Source organism: Pinus tabuliformis, chromosome Q (genome assembly GCF_031772625.1).
Source record: "Pinus tabuliformis cultivar Carrire ecotype Pingquan chromosome Q, CPIR1, whole genome shotgun sequence".
Classification (NCBI taxonomy): Eukaryota; Viridiplantae; Streptophyta; class Pinopsida; order Pinales; family Pinaceae; genus Pinus; species Pinus tabuliformis.
Window position 1 is genome coordinate 25214300 of NC_142296.1, and position 15345 is coordinate 25229644.

The window sequence follows — 15345 nt, forward strand, 5'->3', positions numbered from 1 at the left end:
AGCGATCAATGCTTTACCTAAAGCTTCGGATGATTTTGCAAGAGGCATTTATGCTAGAAAGGAAACTCCTTTTGAGGAATTATGGACATCTTGCACTCTAGAGGAATCAAGACTAAATGTTAAAAGCAATACTCAACTTATAATGAAGATTCTCAAACTTTTGCAACTAGATCAAAGAAGAAATTTGAAATTTGGATTTCAAAATAAAAATGTTGGTAACACATTTCAAGGAAATAAAGATATGCCCAAAGTCCAATGGTATGGATGTCATGAATATGGTCACTACCAGAAAGATTGTCCTATGAACCCTAAGAACAAGAAGAGGAAGGAAAGACATGAAGCAACAATAGTTGAAGATGAAGAAGCTATGAAGAAACCCAAGGACGAAAATCACAAGGATCTCCACTATTAAAAGATGAGTAAGAACATCGCAAGCATGATCCTAAATCCACTCTTGTACCAAGTTTGAAGTAAAGGTTTAATTTTCATTTTTGTGTTTAGAAGATGATAGTCCAAATAGAACTTATTCAGGATAAGATAAGTTATGTAACCTATGAGAGCTAGCATATTTGGGATTCACAAATAAGAGGTTGTCTAAGGTTGATTCAAGGGGATTAAAATTAAGATGGAGCTCTTGGTTACCTATAGAAAGAGTTGATCCTTGAAGAATGTAATCTTATGAAAAGAATCATCATTTGCTACTAATAGGAATATCTATTAATTTAAGAAAGCAATTGCACAATAAAAACTCTTATGTCTCCAAGAAAAGAAGACAATCTCATCATGAAGATTCAAAGGAAACCAACTTCTCTCTCAAAGAAGTAAGGATTACATGAATATGATAAAGGCAACCAAGACTTTGGCAGATAGGAGAAGAATAAAACAAAGAAGTCTATCATTAAAACAGTGGTCTACGTTTTTTTTGTATAAACAAAAAATATAGCGTGCAACATGTTAAAAATCTCATGAAGATTTCTCCAAGCCATAAAGAGTTGACTTTTGATCAAACATTCGCTCCAAATTCCAGTATAGCTAATTCAAAAGAATGAGCTAGTGACTCTACTACAATATCTATAGGCATTGATTAGAGTAAAGCATCTCAATTTAAGAGGAAGCATATTTTTGCAAAACAATGACAAGGGGTACCTAAACTTTGACAAGTAGATGAAAGAAACAAAATTACATAACAAAACAAGAGGATGTTCCAAAATATAGGAGGAGCAGGGAATTTGGAGTATGCATTCGTTAAAGAAATCACGAACTAGCATACACTATTTGGCAACATAAAAACAAGATTGGAGTAGCAGGCAATTTGGAGTATGCATTCGTTAAAGAAATCAAGAACTAGCATACACTATTTGGCAACATAAAAACAAGATTTCAGAATGTTCTCTCATTAAATAAAAGTAGTTCATATCTCAATTTAAAAAGTTACTCCAGATTTTTGAAGGATACGAAGAGAAGAGTCTCATGATTATAAGACCTAGCACTTTGAATAATTCGAGGGACTCGTGAATTTAAAAGAAAAAGGTATTTTTTACGCAAGAAGATGGAAGCAAAATGTGACATGGAGAATCTTGAATTGATTCGCTACTACTTGGGATTTGGCAAAACGTTGATGAGACTTTCCTCGGTAAAGGGGAGCTTATTCTAATGATAAAATTGTAGACCTATGACAACTTCTAAGAGTTGGAGAATCCTGATATTGTTGATTTATCATTATATAAGTAGCTGATTGGTTCCTTAATTCAAGGATACATTGATTGGGGTAGCAACGCTAATGTTGAGAAAGGGTACTACTCGTGGTTGTTTCTGCTTAGGATTTGCTATGATTTCTTAAAAGAACATGAAGCAAGATTCTAGTGAGGAAGTAGAAGATATGGAAGTTTGTGCAAGTAATTTAGCTGCATAAAGTGTTTAATGCATTTATTGATGACATACTGAATTCGACCGTGATTTTATTATATGAAGATTGTCAAAGAACCTGGTTTTCATGAAAGATTAAAAGCACATTATGATTCAAGATGTGATGCAAATGGGAGTTAAGAAGCTAGAAGATCTCTACAGATGAATAGGTAATTGATGTAAGTATGAATATTTCTAAAACAAGCTTAGGCTTGTGGATTTCCCCTCCCAAATCAAGAGGGAGTGAAGATGGACACCTACTTCTCCATGTGCCATGTACTTTGACTAAAACTAATAGTCGTAAATCAAGTACATGGGCACGAATAGGGAGAATTGTAGATTGTATAAGCAACTTGGACTAACATTCTTGAGCCATGTATTGTGGTCAATTAGGATTAACACCCTAAATCAAGTACATGGACTTGGTTAAACAATGGTTTGGTGGACTAACATATCCTTGTGACAAGTAGGAAATGGTCTTGTGGAGGACATACTCTGGTGAACCTACGTGCAATATGTGCCTCAAAGAGGCAGTGTGGTGTCCTATTGAACGCCTCCCAACATTGTGCTATGATCTAGTGGTAAGAAAGAGTTTATTTGTCAAGGCCTTTATTTTGACAATGTTGGTTATGATGTTATCATCAATGAAGCTTATCAATTTGGATATTTTCTTATGATAATATTTTAATTTGAAAATATCTCGATATATCATTATGAATACCTCCCTAGTTAAGAGAGAGTGTTTGATGTATTTCTTATATTTTTGTTAAGTTCATGAAAATACTTCAACCTAAGAATATCCCCATAAATCATTACAAATACCTCCCTAGTTAAGAGGGAGTGTTGAAAATGTAACTAGGTTCAATCTTCAATATATATATATATATATATATATATATATATATATATATATCATTGATGTATTTCTTATATTTTTGATAAGCATGTTCTTCATGCTAAGAGTCCAAAAGAATTTGTTTTTGAGTCAAAATAAAATTATTTTGTATTGTCCCATTTGAACATCTAAAAGAAATAGAATTTGATTTTTTTTAGTATGAGTCAAAAGTCCACAAAATGACAAAGTTTGTGTAACCCTCCTAGTGGCACCTATTCAACCCTCCTGGACAACTCTATATAAGAGACAAGTTCAACCTCCAAAGCACAAATTCCTATCATCACAAGAAATATTTCTAAACCAAACAATGAAAAGAAGTTGAGCCAAAGGAGAGAGAAAGCAAGTCACGAACAAAAAGAATATTCCCCTCATTGACCAAATCTTTGACCTTTATAGCACACGTGTGGATGACTCTCTATGAACAAGGCCAAATTTTTTTGAGGTAACCACAAGCCAAAATTCAGCCCTAGTTGGAGGTGACTTCGAGGAGTGTTTGACTTGGCATTTTGGTGGCAATTCAGCCTTGGTCTTGGCTTAGACACTTCCCATTTTGATTTAATTCAATAAGGAAAGGAATGTTGGGTTTTCCCCTTGTGGGTTTTGCTCTAGCTTTTGCTTTAACGGGGAGGTATGATCTAGAATGAATCATTATATAATTTGTCATCTATCTTGTTACTTCCTAGGTAGAAAAATTAAAGGAAATAACTTGCAAGGCACACCTTTTGAGCAAGTGCCCTAGACATTAATCCACACACTAAAAGCTTCCAATGATGAAAAAACCACCTCAATTGAAATTTGTATGAAAATATCACATCTCTCACAAGTTGAACTACCTTATTAAACCAACATAATACCAACCAGATGCCACATCAATTCAAAACTCAAACAATAGTTGTGGGTCAAGGCATGCAAAAGCCCTAACCCTAACCCTCAATGACTTAGATTATGTAAAATATTGGTCTCTCGAAAGAAAAACGATTCTACTTTGATATTGTCATTGTTTTATAATTGAGTAGAACATTTAAGAATGAGATATTGAAACTTCTTTATACTTGAATTTCATAATAGGAAAGAATGAATAGCCTAAGCCTCACCTTCAAATTTGATTCTCCGTGAATGATGTGTTCATTTGCTTGTTTATTTCATTTCAATTTCAATGATTTCTGTAACTTAAGTGCTACAATAGAATATTAAAAATGGCATCTATATGAAATATAGATTATTTGTATTTCTATAATTTATGTGCTGCTATACTAGAATAGAATGGTTTGTATCAGATACAAACCATTCAAATGGAATATCCATAATGCGTCAAGTTTATGTGGCAATGATGATAAAGCCATAGTCTAACTAGCCGAAGGAATTGCCCGGAAAGTTATGGAAATTCTAGTCATATTTAGAGAAAATCCGGCAAGGATTTTTGTAAATCCAAGTTATAGTTGTTAAATATCAAAAGTTTAGGTGTCCTAGACGTTTTTGATGGTGCTGAATCCATTTCCACCATCAAAAACACGATTCAAACACTACCTCTACAAGATTTTTTGAAATTTTCTTGCCAGGATTCCAACCACTTTTTGCCGTCCAAGCAATTCCTCCACCTCAGTAGATGACTCCATGGTGACCATCTATAAACCAAGTGTCCTAAAGCATTATACATGTCGTCAATACATGAAATCCCATAGTGGTCAATCATAAGCTTGCAAATGAAAGACAATAGAGGCCCCATTAAAGACAAATCTCAAACCTTTGAGATGCTAAAATGGAATATTGTCAAAACCCCAATCCTTATACATCCCATGTGGCAACTATCACACAAATGCCCTCTAGCATATCTTTAGTGCAGAACTATCTTCCATGTACAAAATGCATCGAGTTATATGTTAATATCATTATTTCCCAAGCAAAACATTCAATAGATTTTTTTTATCACAAACTCTCAACTAAAATCCACTATCATAAAACAGAGCCATAACAACCTTAAAATTGTGTAGTGTTATTCGGATAATTAACAACCAACTTCACAACCGTGACATTTAGACAACTTCCAAAGATGGTTCTCATGGGCAACTCCTTAATTTTGCATAAAAAGACATTAAAATCGAATTATGTTCATCAATGTGGGCGAGTTGTCAATATGTGAGATTATCATCATTTGGTCTACATTTGGTAACTTCAAATGTCTCCCATTCCACCCCTCAGAATCCAATGCTTCAATGCACCTCATGTAACGTCGTCTATTTTAATCAATAAACAATCACACATCACAGACATATCAAATTTTAACAGTTTCCCACCGTACGTAAGAGACTAGCAGCGAGTATTGAAGCTAAGATCCCAACAATAAAACAGAATAGCAACATCATATGGTAAGCCTAATTCCACAGGTGGGAGAAAATAGGTCAGGCGCTTTTTAAAAATATGGATTGCTTTAAAAGAGAAACAAGTAGTGGTGTCACTTGGCTGCTGCTTGCTGCAAGAAATCTTGCATGGGTTTAAACTTTAACCCAGTTAGGGAACATGCTCGTCAAATGTTTTAGAAAATGCATAAAAATGGAACGGATTACCATCCCTTTTCATTTAACGTCGCTAAGAGTGAAAATCATATAAAGAGAATTTTCTTGCTCTTCGATACTGCCAAAATTAATGGCAAGTAATTTCAAACATTTCAGTAACCCTAAATTCCATGAGAGATGACAAAGGACATCTAGCCCACACCATTTTTAACACCTATGTCTCTAACCAACAAGCCTCCAAAATTCCTGGGCCATAACCCTGGAGTCCTATACAATTATCTACAACTCATCGTTAACGCTCTCCTCGTATTGCTCCTCAACTGCATCCTCGATGATCTCCTCTTTCGCAAATTTTCCTTCTGTTGCATCCTCTTTTGTCTCCACCTGACAGAAACAATGACATACAATCACTGCAAGAACAAGAGAGATTTTGTAATATTGAAACCCCATGTCTAATAATATAGTGGTCCAAAATATCTACCTTCTCTACCTCTTCCTTTGTTTCAACCTCAACCTCTTCTTCTGTTTCATCTTCTTCCTCGACTGTTGCATCGGGGTTCACGTTTAGAGTAGTCTTGATTGTTGAGTAAATGCTCGAGGCAAATTCCTTCGGGTCATTAAGGATGAATCCACTTTCCATCAATGCTGTCTGGTAGATCAGCCTTGCAGTTTGCTTTATATTTTCTTCCTGGAAAAATATTTAAATTAGTAAAAGAGATAGAAGTAAAAAGATGGCTCACAGTAAAGACTTTTCTGCAGAAAACAAGTCAGCCACATCAAATAGAGGATAAAGCAGATCTTAAGCCCTTTGACAACAAAAAATATATAATCAAATTTGCACAGCTAAACCAGCAGAGAAAATTACGAAAAGACAGATATGGATAAAAATGGGAACTAAAGACGGAATGTAACATTGACAAATAGATATTGATAACAGGCAAAACAGGAAGGTACGGTGCTTTTATAAGTAGTGTTTTCAAAGTGTTTACCTCTGGATTCTGTGTGACCCTTTCACGGAGTTCTTTAATAATAGGATGCCTTGGATTAATCTCGAGTACCCTCTTCCCACGCATGTAACTTTGTCTGTTAGCATCTGATAGAGTTTGCGACTGCATAATTCTCTCCATGTTTGCACTCCAACCATATTTTGAAGTGACAACAACTCCAGGGGTGTTGTCCAGTCTGTTACTTATTTTCACTGAATCTACATTTTCGCTGGAAAGAACATCCTTCCACCAGTTAGTTAACTCTTTGAAAGAATCTTTAATTTCCTTGTCCTTTGAATCTTTCCCAATCTTAAGGCCTTCTTTAGAAACATTCTGAAATTTCTTGTCCTCGTAATCCATCAAGTACTGCATTAAGTACTCATCGACTGGGTCTGTGAAGAAGATAACCTGCAAATAACAAATCCCACCAAAATTACTTTGATTATCTAGTATCGCAATTCCAAATTAATAACAGAATTAGCCACTGAGATTCGACCAGAACTCACAATCAAAAATCAGAACTCAAATAACTGTGCAATTACAAAACAAACCGCACATACCTCGTAGTTTTTCTTCTTCAATTTCTCAAGGAATGGGGACTTCTCCAATTGCTCCTTGCTAGATCCAGTGATGTAATATATGTCTTTCTGGCCCGGTTTCATTCTTGATATGTATTGGTCCAACGATGCCAGTTTATTGCCAGACTTTGTGCTGTTAGAACACATACAACGAAGCCATGCAGAAAGCGTAAGTAGGAAAATATTGGTGACTTCGAGAATAGAATTTCCTAACAGAGATTGAGTACACTATCAACATCAATCAATTTAACTGAAACATTCCCTTGTCAAAATAGAAATCAGTAGTCACCTTTCAAATCTCAGAAGTTTTGCAAGGCGGTTCCTGTTTGATGCATCCTCAATTATTCCAAGCTTTATTGACTTGCCAAACTCATTCCAGAACTTGGCATACTTTCCTTTCTTTTCAGTATCTGGTTCTGATTCTGACTCGGCATCTGCAACAAGTCGTGCTTCAGGATATCAGCACTTAAAATATATTTTCCTTCAAAGCAACAACACTTGGAAAAAAATATTTCCAGATTTTGCTCAACCTGTTGAAAAGTGAGAATAAATTGAGAAAGGCTGAGGAGATATGGAATTAACATCCACCCTGTACCTACCTGTTTTTCCCTTTGCATCTGATTCATCAGGGTCCTCTTCTGCAATTCGACGAATCATATCTAAAGCTTTGCGAATTAGCTTCTTCTTTATTGTCTTCAAACTGTTGTGCTGTTGAAGCATTTCTCGTGATACATTCAGTGGCAAAGTGTCTGAATCTACAATACCCTGCAAGTAGATGCAAAATATAAGACCCTACACTAAGAGTATCATAAATGGTTACATATCTAAGACTATTCAAAGTCGCAACAGTGAAAGAATAACTCACCATAAGGAAGCCTAGGTACTTGGGAAGGAATTCTTCAAATTCATCAGAAATGAAAACACGCCTGACATACAACTTGATATTGGCCTTGGCATTGTAGTAACTTTCATAAAGGTCGTGGGGTGCCTTTGGCGGAATAAATAGAATGGACTTGAACTCAACATCACCTTCTGCAGTGAAGTGGCTCCATGCTAAGGGTTTTTCCTCACTAAAATCCTGAACACAGTGCACATATTAGCTTCTAAACTTTAAATAGTCTATGCAGAGTGACAAACCTGAAACCACAAGATTTTAGTATTCTTTAAGTACCTATCCCACTGGAACATTTGAACTTATTTAATAAGTCAAGCCATGTACTAGATCTCTAAATACTTCCATAATTATTTATATTGGTAAAGGACAGTGACGACAACCTCAAAATGTTTTCAATATTCTAGATGTAGGAACAGAATATCAAGTGCGTAGATCACTTACCTTTGCCAAAGAATGGTAGAATTTGGCATATTCTTCATCAGTGACCTCCTTTGGATTCCGGAGCCAGACTGCCTTGACATCATTTAGAAGTTCCCACTCATAAGTAGTTTCCTTGACTGTCTTCGTCTTAGACTCTGAAAGAAAAGGATATAGGTAAGTCAGTAACCCTGCATTTGAAACTAGCATTTGAAAAGGCCTTCATAAATTTAAGACAATGTCTTATCCGACAAGGATTTTGTTTATCCTAGAATTTTAAGATGGAGGAACAATTTGAAACATCCAACTCTTCTAGAAAACTCATCATCTAATCAAAAAAATTCAAGCTGACAGGACAATAAGGATGATATCGTACTGCTTTCAGTTTCCTCGCCCTCTGATTCTTCTTCATCTGAGGAACTTTCACCTGTGACAAGAAAATATCAGGTATTGGGAAAACAAAAGAAGGCCAGTCCTAGGATATTCTTCTATGTTTATTAAGAGAAACAAGAAATTAAGTAATCAGAATGGCAAAATAATTCAATCTACAATGCCTCAGTAATGCAAGCCTTAAAAGAAGGGCCTGTAGTTGGAACATATCATACTCTTTTCCTCTTCCTCGCTGGATTCTGATTCTTCATCTGCTGGGACCTCTACATCAACTTCTTTGCTTGCCCAGAGATAGATGGGGAAATTAATGAATTCAGAATATTTCTTTACCAGATCCTGCACAGATATGAAGTAATCAAGATATGGTTCTGCATATAAACCCTAGCCCTAGCCCTATAACATATAATGATTTAAAATTATAACATATAAAATAGTACTGTTGACAATATTATATCCATTGAATAATTTTTACATGAGAGCAAGTTTGTTTGTTAACATGAACACTTAGCTCTAGAAAATAACTATTGATAGACTGAGGCGTTTTGTGAAAGCTGCAATGAGTATTGATTTGCACTAAGGTGCACATGTTTGACAATGACCATAAATTTGCTATAGTTAGTGATAATATTGAAAGTGAAAAAAAGCGAGTAGAAGAATCTGAGCACAGAGCAGAAGTGTTGAAATTGTAGATGACCAATATGGATAAGCTTATAAAAATGTTCAAGCAGTTGGAGCAGAGATATGACCAGCATAGGTCCATTTTAATTCTCAATCTATCACCAAAAGAGATCAAATCAATTGAGCAGCAAAGTTTTCTCACTCACCTGGGATGTAAAAAGTCCCTCTTAGCCCAATAAGATATTAAAAAAATGTGTTACAAAATGTAGAAGATCATCAGCAGACACTGTTAGAAGGCCTCAATGTTTGAGGAAGGAAAAAAAGTTAGATGGAAACAATGTTGGGGGTGCTCGATTTCTTAATGTTGCATTTGCTGAATTGTCTACAGGTAAAAAAATGGTTGAATATGATCAGGAGAGAACCATGGAATTTGAAGATGCTAGTAAACAGGAACGAATCGCAGATCACAAGCAATGGATGAAGGACATGTCAAGAAAAACACACAGAACATCACTGAAGAATATGCATCAAATTTGGTCATTCTAGAGGAAATGTGTTAGTATGTTACAGTGAAAAGCAGTAGCTTGCATCTGAAAATCCACATGATAAATTTGAGAAAAGGCAAGCATAAAAAGTGTTGCACGCATAGAAATACTGAAATACTGAAGATGAGGCTGACTGCAGAAGACAAGTATAAAGGAGAAAGTGTGACACAAGTGACAAGCCCATCAAAATAAATTATGGATAGATAACATTTTAAAATGCATGATGCCTGGACCATCAAAATAAATTATGGATAGATAAGATTTTAATATGCATGATGCCTGTACAGCGGAGTGGAAACAATGGGACAGATGCAAGTCGATAGATAAGAGAAAATTTAAGAACTATTATATTATTTTGTAAATAAATATATTATATTTAAAATATCATATTCAAAATCTAGAATCTTACTATTTTACTTCAATCTTATTTTAATTTATAATTTTATTTTATTTTTATTTTTATTTTATTTCATTTTATTTTTATTTTTTTTTAATGTCATTTGACTGAATCAAAATGTTAAACAAGAAAAGACATGACATGAAATACAACACTTCCATCATAATAAGCTGGGCAACGTCTCTCACCTAAATACCATTATATTGCAGGAAAGACTCGAATCAAAAATCAAAGAAGAATACTCATTTATACTTAACAAACCGAACAAAATACTCACTTTCAATTTAGTCTCATCTAAATATTCGCTGGCTTCATCTTTAAGGTGCAATCTGATCTCTGTGCCACGTCCAAGTGGTTCATTCTCTGTATCTTCAGATACCGCAAAAGCTCCATCAGCTTTCGATTCCCATATGTACCTATGAGAGGATTCAAGATAGTGAAATAGTTTTAGCAGTGAGATACTGAATGATTCACAGTAAATCGTCATATTATCATAAGTTTGACTAAAATAAGAGAAATCCACACCATTCAACTAAATCACCAAATAAGGAAGAGGCATAAAAATTTATTACGAGCAATTTCTGCATGTCTACACTACCAAACATAAAAAGGCCAAGTCGAAAGGCACAGCTTACTGTTTGTCATCATTGTTCTTGCTAATAACTTCCACATGGTCAGCAACTAGGTAGACTGAATAAAATCCTACTCCAAACTGGCCAATGAGGTTCAAATCTCCACCTTTTTGCATTTGTTCCAGAAAAGCTGTGGTAGTGAACAATAAAGAGAAAAACAACTTAACACATAACCACGATACAAGATGCCCTGAATATTGTTTTTATCGAAGTTACTCCTAGGTCGTGCATGTCAACAACTTGCCTGAAGTTCCAGATTTGGCAATTGTCCCCAGATTTTTTATGAGATCCTCCTTAGTCATTCCTATCCCACGATCTCGGATTGACAGTATCTTGTTTTCTTTATCCAATTTGATCTGTAAAGAACATGCATAATTGTCAATGTGAATATAATAAATAGAAGAAAGTTAGTAACAAAATGCAAGAGCAAGACCAAAAAAACAAAACAAGGAGTCATTAACAATCACATCTTTTCCCGCCCATGAAATTTGGTTCTTGTCATGTGACCAGGTTTAATGGTACCGGTTGCCGATTTATTTGAAAAACAGAAAATTAAACCAGCCTTCTAATTTTCACAATTGCTAGAACTCCTACATGTACAATCTTGACTATAACTGACAGGATATCGCAGTGATATAAAATTTTGTATGAATTTGCACGTTATCTGAGAAATCGACTGGAAATATTGGTTTGAAACCCGCTGGCTGAATAGACATACAGCAGAAACCAAACCTAACAATGAAGGAGATGAATAAGAATCAGAACAAAAAAATACCCGTGATATTTACTAATGTGGTCAAAAACTAAAGGCCATTATCATTTATCATTTCCAAGAGGAAATACTAGATCCAGTTCGTTCAACACTGAACAGTTATATATATTCTACCTTTACATCACTGTTGAACGATTTCAATGTAATAGACACAAGTGCTTAAGGTTTCCAAGCTAAAACATCCATGATTTTTGCATGAATTGAAGGAAGATCTGCATAATGTACGTACGATAGTAGATCTATGGCTTAATTAACCTCGAAACAAAATACGAAACCAGAAACACGCAACAACGTTCTTAAAAACACCAAAAGAATAATGACAACCTTGATGTCGAGCCTGGTGTTGTCACCTTCTCCCAGCACATTCTTGTCTGTGAGAGCCATAAATCTGATTTTATCCAAAGCCTGATCACAACAACACATAATGAGAAGAAATGTTCAAAAGCAAATGATCTCATCTAAATCAATGCTAAATAGGTCATACAGATACAAGGTTAAGTAGTCACATCAGAGGCATTTGAGATGAGTTCTCGCAAGAAGATATCCTTGTTGCTGTAGAGAGAGTTGATGAGGATGTCCATCAGCCTCGAAACCTCTGCCTGGAACTCGAATTTCTGGGCATTGGCCCGCAATGTCTTCCGGGAAATAGACTCTGACTCCCTATGGAACCAAAAAGTAAACCACTCAATTATCCAAACCATAAAAACCTAAACCCCTTTACCACATACAGAGAATTTATTAGATTTGCCGATTAACTCAAACGAGTTGTTAAATTAGCCTGTTGACTCAGTCAGGTTGTTATTAATGTTGATAGCTGTTTGGCTAGTTTCATGTAAGCAATTAGCAATGTCTCAGTTTAATGCCATCCAGCATGACTTCAGTTTAATGCCATCCACTATATGAGAAAGCATGACTTGGGTTAGAACCCTAGATTGATGTCATCCAGGAATGTGAATAGACATACTTTGGATGCATAATACAGAAAGAAAACGACCATGGAGATAGTAAGTGCATAGATCGAAGCTCTGAAAACATACTAGGGTTGTCATAACATCATCTTTCGAAAAATAATACAGAAGAAAAAAAATGAGAGAAAAGATCAGGGAGATAGTAAGTGCAGAGATCGAACCTCTGCGCAACATTTGCGTCCGTAGAGAGTGCATCCGGAATGGCTCCACCGATGCCTTCCTCCACCTTCGGAGGACTGACATTCTCATCGGCAGGGCTGGCCCCCTCTGCGTTGGCTCCAAGATGGGGACCTGCACAAAACCCCAATCTGTCTTAAGGGAAGAACCCAAAAAATTGAAAATACTGCGCATAGAATGAACGCTGAAGAGAAAGAAAAGCATACTGTGATGCGGGATAAATGTTAGAATGATGAGCAGTAACAGAGCAGTTGGCACCGCCCACTTCCTCATCTTGTTCGCTTGCACAGGCACTTGATCTCGCACACTCCAAAATAAAACCTTACTGCAACCCCCTGGCCCTGCCCGATCTGCTTTTATAGGCACATTGTATCGGTCAAATGTTCAATTACTCCCTCATCAATTTAAGGATTTTCGATCTAATCCCTATTCCCATCGGACGGTCCTGATCCATCTGACGTGGCAGACTTCAGAGTGATCAGACGGCACATGGTTTCCCAGATGTATACACCCACCTGATTCGTCAGAGCCGTTGCAAAGTCTTTTCTCATTGGTCGAATTTTGTCACCCGTGACTTGGAGCTCATCCATTGGCAGATTGTTCGTGACTTCTTTTTGAGTCATTACGTGGACCCCACGTGATGGACTGCATCGAGAGTCTTCCGGAGACCGTATTGAACAAGGAAAGTGGGCCGACTTTGTGTTTACTTCATTTTGTGCAGTCAACAAAAACAAGACTAAAGTTTTTAAAACCTCATTGGATACCATTATCTAATATTTATGAATTACAAATGGTTAATTTCTTTTTAAGATGGTCTTGTGACATCTATGGACCCAAGGTAATCGCTGTGGTGTCACTGGTTATGGTTATGGTGAAGTTTGATTATCCTCAAAGTTGGTTTATGGTTATGGTGAAGTTTGATTATCCTCAAGTTGGTTATGGTTATGGTGAAGTTTGACTTATGGGTATGGTGGTGAAGTTCGATGATCTTTGAGGTCTGGTTTTTTATAATATTAGGAAATTAATATTGGGTTTAATGGTTAAGAATATGTTCATAAGTTCAAAATAGGGGTAGAGTATGTAAGTGTTTGTAATTTTAGTAGTCCCTTGTCCCACAAATAAAGGGACCTCATACACCAATTTCCCTTTGTTCCACAAACAAAAGGGTCTCATACACCAATTTCGTTTGTCCCACAAACAAAAGGGTTTCATACACCAATTTCCCCTTGTCCCACAAACAAAAGGGTCTCATACACCAATTTCCCCTCGTTCCACAAACAAAGGGGTCTCTTACACCAATTTCGTGTCTAGCTTGGTAGTGACCTTAAAATTGGATAATAATAATAATAAATTGTCTTAATGTTTTTTCAAGATAGTTTTTTGGTAAATTATATTTCAGATTTCAATATAGTTTTTGGTAAATTATATTTCACATTTTTGGGTGTCTTAATGTTTTTTCAACATAGTTTTTGTGGTCAATTATATTTCAGATTTCAATATAGTTTTTCTAGTAAAATATATTTCATATTTTTGGGTTGACCCATTTCAAATCATTAAATGTGGTTTATCATCAAGACAAAATGAATAAAATAATTAAATAAAAGTTAAAAAATTAAAGATAAAATACTACGTTTAATAAAATATTGCTAATTATATTTAATAAATTATTATTTAATAAAAAATTATAAATATTTAAAAAAAAAAAATCTTTCCACAATTAATTAAATATTTAATTAATAAAACTATTGTTATTTTTTATTATTATAAACAAAATCCAAAGAATAGTGATTAATAAAAATCAACCTAATTATTTTTTTATTGTTTTTGAAAATTTAATGATTTGGATTATTTTAAAATGGATAAAAAAATTTAAAAATAAGGTTTTTAACATAGCCATGCAAGTGTAACTTTCCACATATTTTTTATTGGATTTATGAAGATTTTTACTAAGGGGAAGGGGTGGTATGAGTAACCCTATCCCACACCCTCGTTATATGGTTTCCTTGTGATTGCTCACACTATTGAATAATTAATTTTTTATGAAAGTTATTTCAAAGGTGGTATTTTAAGTTGATTTTTATGGTTTTGACGATATTTGTATTTATTAATATAAATTGGAAATGTATATATTTGTTTAGAAAAAATTTTGGCGAAATCACATAATTGATCATTTGTCGACGCGTTTCGAACCAACTAGTGTGGTTTATCGTCAGGACAAGTTGAAGATACAGATCCAGTATAGCGAGTTAAATAGTCCAAGCAGAGACTCCAATGGCAAAAAAGACTAACGGCTATTTTTCAACTTAAGGACCCAGTCCAACCCCCTTTAACTAAATTAATATTAATATTCTTTATAATTATTATTAACTCGCTATACTGGATCTGTATCTTCAACTTGTCCTGACGATGAACCACACTAGTTGGTTCGAAACGCGTCGACAAATGATCAATTATGTGATTTCGCCAAAAAAATTTCTAAACAAATGTTATGGATCACAGAAGTCTAAATTCCTTGAATGTATATATTGTTTATGTATGTTGTCGAATGAATTTTGTTAAAAAATGTGATTAAAGTTTGAGCTAAAAGGGATTATCCATCCTATAGATGGATGTGTAACCTCCAATTTGTTTTTGTTGAATAACGTTTTCTATATTGA

General features: G+C 35.0%; 1 protein-coding gene across 2 annotated transcripts; it reads right to left on the reverse strand.

Annotated features, from left to right (window-relative positions):
- Positions 1–5195: 5195 nt before the first annotated feature.
- On the reverse strand, positions 5196–13075 carry SHD (Chaperone protein htpG family protein). Of its 2 annotated transcripts, none has more exons than XM_089383807.1 (17): positions 12895–13075; positions 12673–12802; positions 12050–12203; positions 11868–11948; positions 11016–11127; positions 10775–10901; positions 10417–10555; positions 8795–8915; positions 8566–8616; positions 8214–8347; positions 7743–7955; positions 7477–7642; positions 7167–7311; positions 6860–7010; positions 6303–6707; positions 5804–6001; positions 5196–5697 (listed from the first exon to the last, which is right to left on the reverse strand). In XM_089383807.1, exons 1-17 carry the CDS (start codon positions 12959–12961, stop codon positions 5593–5595), a joined length of 2499 nt encoding a protein of 832 aa, XP_089239933.1. In that variant the 5' UTR covers positions 12962–13075; the 3' UTR covers positions 5196–5592. The 2 variants fall into 2 exon arrangements, with proteins under 2 accessions (XP_089239933.1, XP_089239932.1); XM_089383806.1 differs by having other exon boundaries at positions 5795–6001.
- Positions 13076–15345: the final 2270 nt, after the last annotated feature.